This window comes from Triticum dicoccoides, chromosome 2B (genome assembly GCF_002162155.2).
Source record: "Triticum dicoccoides isolate Atlit2015 ecotype Zavitan chromosome 2B, WEW_v2.0, whole genome shotgun sequence".
NCBI lineage: Eukaryota > Viridiplantae > Streptophyta > Magnoliopsida > Poales > Poaceae > Triticum > Triticum dicoccoides.
In genome coordinates this window covers 265,224,703-265,227,823 of record NC_041383.1, presented here as the reverse complement: position 1 = coordinate 265,227,823, position 3,121 = coordinate 265,224,703, and the positions used below count along the sequence as shown (strand labels likewise).

Genomic DNA, 3,121 nt, shown 5'->3' with positions numbered 1-3,121 from the left:
TCTCCTAGTTTCACATATTGGCGTTCGTATGCTTCTTAGTCAAAATGCTGATATGATATATCTTCATCTCTTCACTTTATTAAATGCAGGCACCATATACAAGGTTACCCATCAATTCGCATTTTTCATAAAGGGAGTGATATGAAGTAAGCACAGTAAACCTTACATTATATCATACTGAAACTGTAAACCTCATTCTTCCAATACTTCGTGTTAATTTTACCCTCAAGATCAGTAGATAACCAAATCAACTTCTGTACAGGGAGAATCAGGGTCACCATGATCATGACTCATACTATGGGGAACGTGATACTGAAAGTTTAGTCGCGGTATGTTATGAATCACATGGTTTCCCATTGTTCTTCTTATATTGTAATTGTTCTTCTTATGTCAGCACGATAGTATCACATGGGTTATTTTTACTACCGCGCAATATCCTAAACCTTAGCCTACCTGAGAAATCGTAATGAACTTCTTGAGGGCGAACTAAAGGCTAATTCTTTGCTTGTTAATATATGGTATTTATGGTCTCATAGGCTGTTCTGTACTGGGTTCTTGATATAAGTTTTGAATCTTAGGCAATGGAAACATATGTTGCAAATATTCCAAAAGAGGCCCATGTGCTTGCTTTGGAAGACAAATCCAACAAGACTGTTGATCCTGCAAAGCGTCCTGCTCCAATGACCGGCGGCTGCAGAATAGAAGGTTTTGTGCGGGTCAAAAAGGTAAATGAACTTCTTTGCTAACATTCAGCTTCTGTAGTACTAATAATTGCTGCATGGAGAAAGGATTCTTTTGTGGGATGTTTGATTACTATCTTCTCTTCACCAGGTTCCTGGCAGTGTTGTAATATCGGCTCGATCTGGTTCACACTCATTTGATCCATCTCAGATAAATGTTTCCCACTACGTCACAACGTTCTCATTTGGCAAAAGGCTCTCATCAAAGATGTTTAATGAACTGAAAAGACTATTTCCCTATGTTGGCGGACACCATGATAGATTAGCTGGTCAGTCTTACATCGTTAAGCATGGTGATGTCAATGCAAATGTTACTGTAAGTCCCTAAAATTTGCCTACTTCTCTATTGAAGTTTGCAATGCATCTAAGCTTTTTTCCGTTGTTTAGTAAATAACATAGCATTTGTGTAAATTCTGTCATTCTAGATTGAGCATTACCTACAAATTGTAAAGACGGAGCTGGTTACGCTGAGATACTCAAAGGAGTTGAAAGTGCTTGAAGAATATGAATACACAGCACACAGCAGCTTGGTGCACAGCTTCTATGTTCCTGTTGTGAAATTCCATTTTGAGCCTTCTCCCATGCAGGTAGGTATTTTATATACTTCTTACTTGGTTCACTAACATATCAAACAGTCCATCTAAGCTGATTCTCATTTATCATCAGGTCTTGGTGACTGAACTTCCCAAATCATTCTCCCACTTCATCACAAATGTCTGTGCTATTATTGGTGGAGTTTTCACGGTGGGAACATCTCCTTGTTTATATTTTCATATTTCCGAGAGCATCGAGTATACATGGCTGATGTTTGAACCTTTGAATTCTAGGTGGCCGGAATACTTGACTCCATCTTGCACAACACGCTAAGGTTGGTGAAGAAGGTTGAGCTAGGGAAGGACATTTGAACAATAGTAGATCCTCAGAAGCGCTCGATTCCTTGTGGTTGCACTAGTTAGTAATTGTTTTTGTACCGTTAGCAATTCTTAATCTATTAATTAACATATACAGCGGGAGGGGGGTTGGTTTGAATGTTGGGGTCATGATATAACTGGGTACTTCACTGTTTCGCTAAGTAAATGGGAATAAAGAGACGCTGGATCCTTATAGCTTCATCGTGATCTTGTCACCAGTCCAATTTCAGCTCTATAAACCTTAAAATATTGCTTTTTCTAAGTAATGTGCTGGCGGTTGCATGTGATTTTCTTGTTCTCGCTCGGATGTCTGAAATTCCTTGTATGGGTACCAGTCTGTAGTCATTCGCTGCATGGCTGGGAAAATCATAATTTTGTTCTCTCCATGAGTGTGCTTGGTTTAGCCGTGGCGCGTATAATAGTTGTCCCCGAACTTGAGAAATGCTCCAATAAGATCTTGGAATGTGAAAACATGGGCTTTGCCCCCCCCCCCCCCCCCCCCCGTCGTCTCCTTTGAGGCGACTCGGGGGAAACCCTAACTGCCGCCTCCGCCAGAGGAGTGCGCCGGTGTGCGCTCGACTTCGATGAAGGTGGCGGCGGGGGATCCGGCAGCTCCACATTGCGTGGTGGGCCTCCGCATCCGGGGCGGCGGCCCTGGGCGGAGAGTGCGGGGTGGCCTTGCGGCAGGCCATTCCTGTCGGAGCTGGTGAGGAGCCTCCCTCGGTCTCGCGGGGGACGAGGAGGCGTCGGTCCCCGGTCGCTGGTGTGCGGCCTCCCCCGCGCGGTTGCCGCCGCCAGATGCATCTCATCCTCTCCGCCCCGATCTACTCCTTCCTTCGCCGGATTCGGGTCCTAGTGGCTTATGCCGTTCTACCCGGGTGCTGGCTGCGCGGATTTCGTCGAGTGGGGTTGGATTCGGGGGAAATCCCTGGCCGACGCAGCCACACCGTAGGTGACGCCCTCGGCGTTGTTCCCCTCCCTGGAGGATGTGGTGACGATCCTTCTCCCCCTCTTTCCGTCCCCTGCTAGGTGAAAGCCTAGGTCCCCTGATTCGGGCGGCGACGACACATCCGTGTCGTGTTCCTTCTTGGAGGCGCAGTCCGGGGATCACAGGGGCGGCAAGAGAGTTGGGTTGTGGGTGTGATGGTGGCGGGTGGCAGCTTGGCTCTGCGCTTCACTGCCTTTTCTTCAGTGGCCTCGCTGTTACCCTTGTTGCTGCGACTGTGGCCGACAGCTCTAGCCCTTTGGTGTGGCTTAACCGCGGACGATGATGGTGCTCGGAGTGGTGTGCTCTGTGCTTGCAGGTCTGCTTCTAGTTCCTTCCATGCGCAGCTTGGACGTCTTCCTTCTGGGTTCTAGGGTGAACCGAGCTGCCGCATGCCGGTGCGACATCCTTTGAGCTAGGATGAGAGGGCAGGGGCCCTTTGCAGTGGCAGTTCCAGAGGAGTGTCGATCCATTACTGTCTTCGA

At 47.4% G+C, this 3,121-nt stretch overlaps 1 protein-coding gene across 3 annotated transcripts in view; it reads left to right on the top strand.

Annotated features, from left to right (window-relative positions):
• The window catches only part of LOC119363451 (protein disulfide isomerase-like 5-4), a 7,710-nt gene extending 5,858 nt beyond the window's left edge, over positions 1 to 1,852 (top strand). For all 3 annotated transcript variants that reach the window (XM_037628804.1, XM_037628806.1, XM_037628805.1), the window contains 7 exons: positions 90 to 146; positions 263 to 329; positions 579 to 725; positions 832 to 1,056; positions 1,166 to 1,327; positions 1,407 to 1,484; positions 1,568 to 1,852. In XM_037628804.1, coding sequence (XP_037484701.1) covers positions 90 to 146; positions 263 to 329; positions 579 to 725; positions 832 to 1,056; positions 1,166 to 1,327; positions 1,407 to 1,484; positions 1,568 to 1,645 — 814 coding nt within the window. In that variant the 3' untranslated portion in view covers positions 1,646 to 1,852. The remainder of the gene's footprint in view (positions 1 to 89; positions 147 to 262; positions 330 to 578; positions 726 to 831; positions 1,057 to 1,165; positions 1,328 to 1,406; positions 1,485 to 1,567) is intronic.
• Positions 1,853 to 3,121: the final 1,269 nt, after the last annotated feature.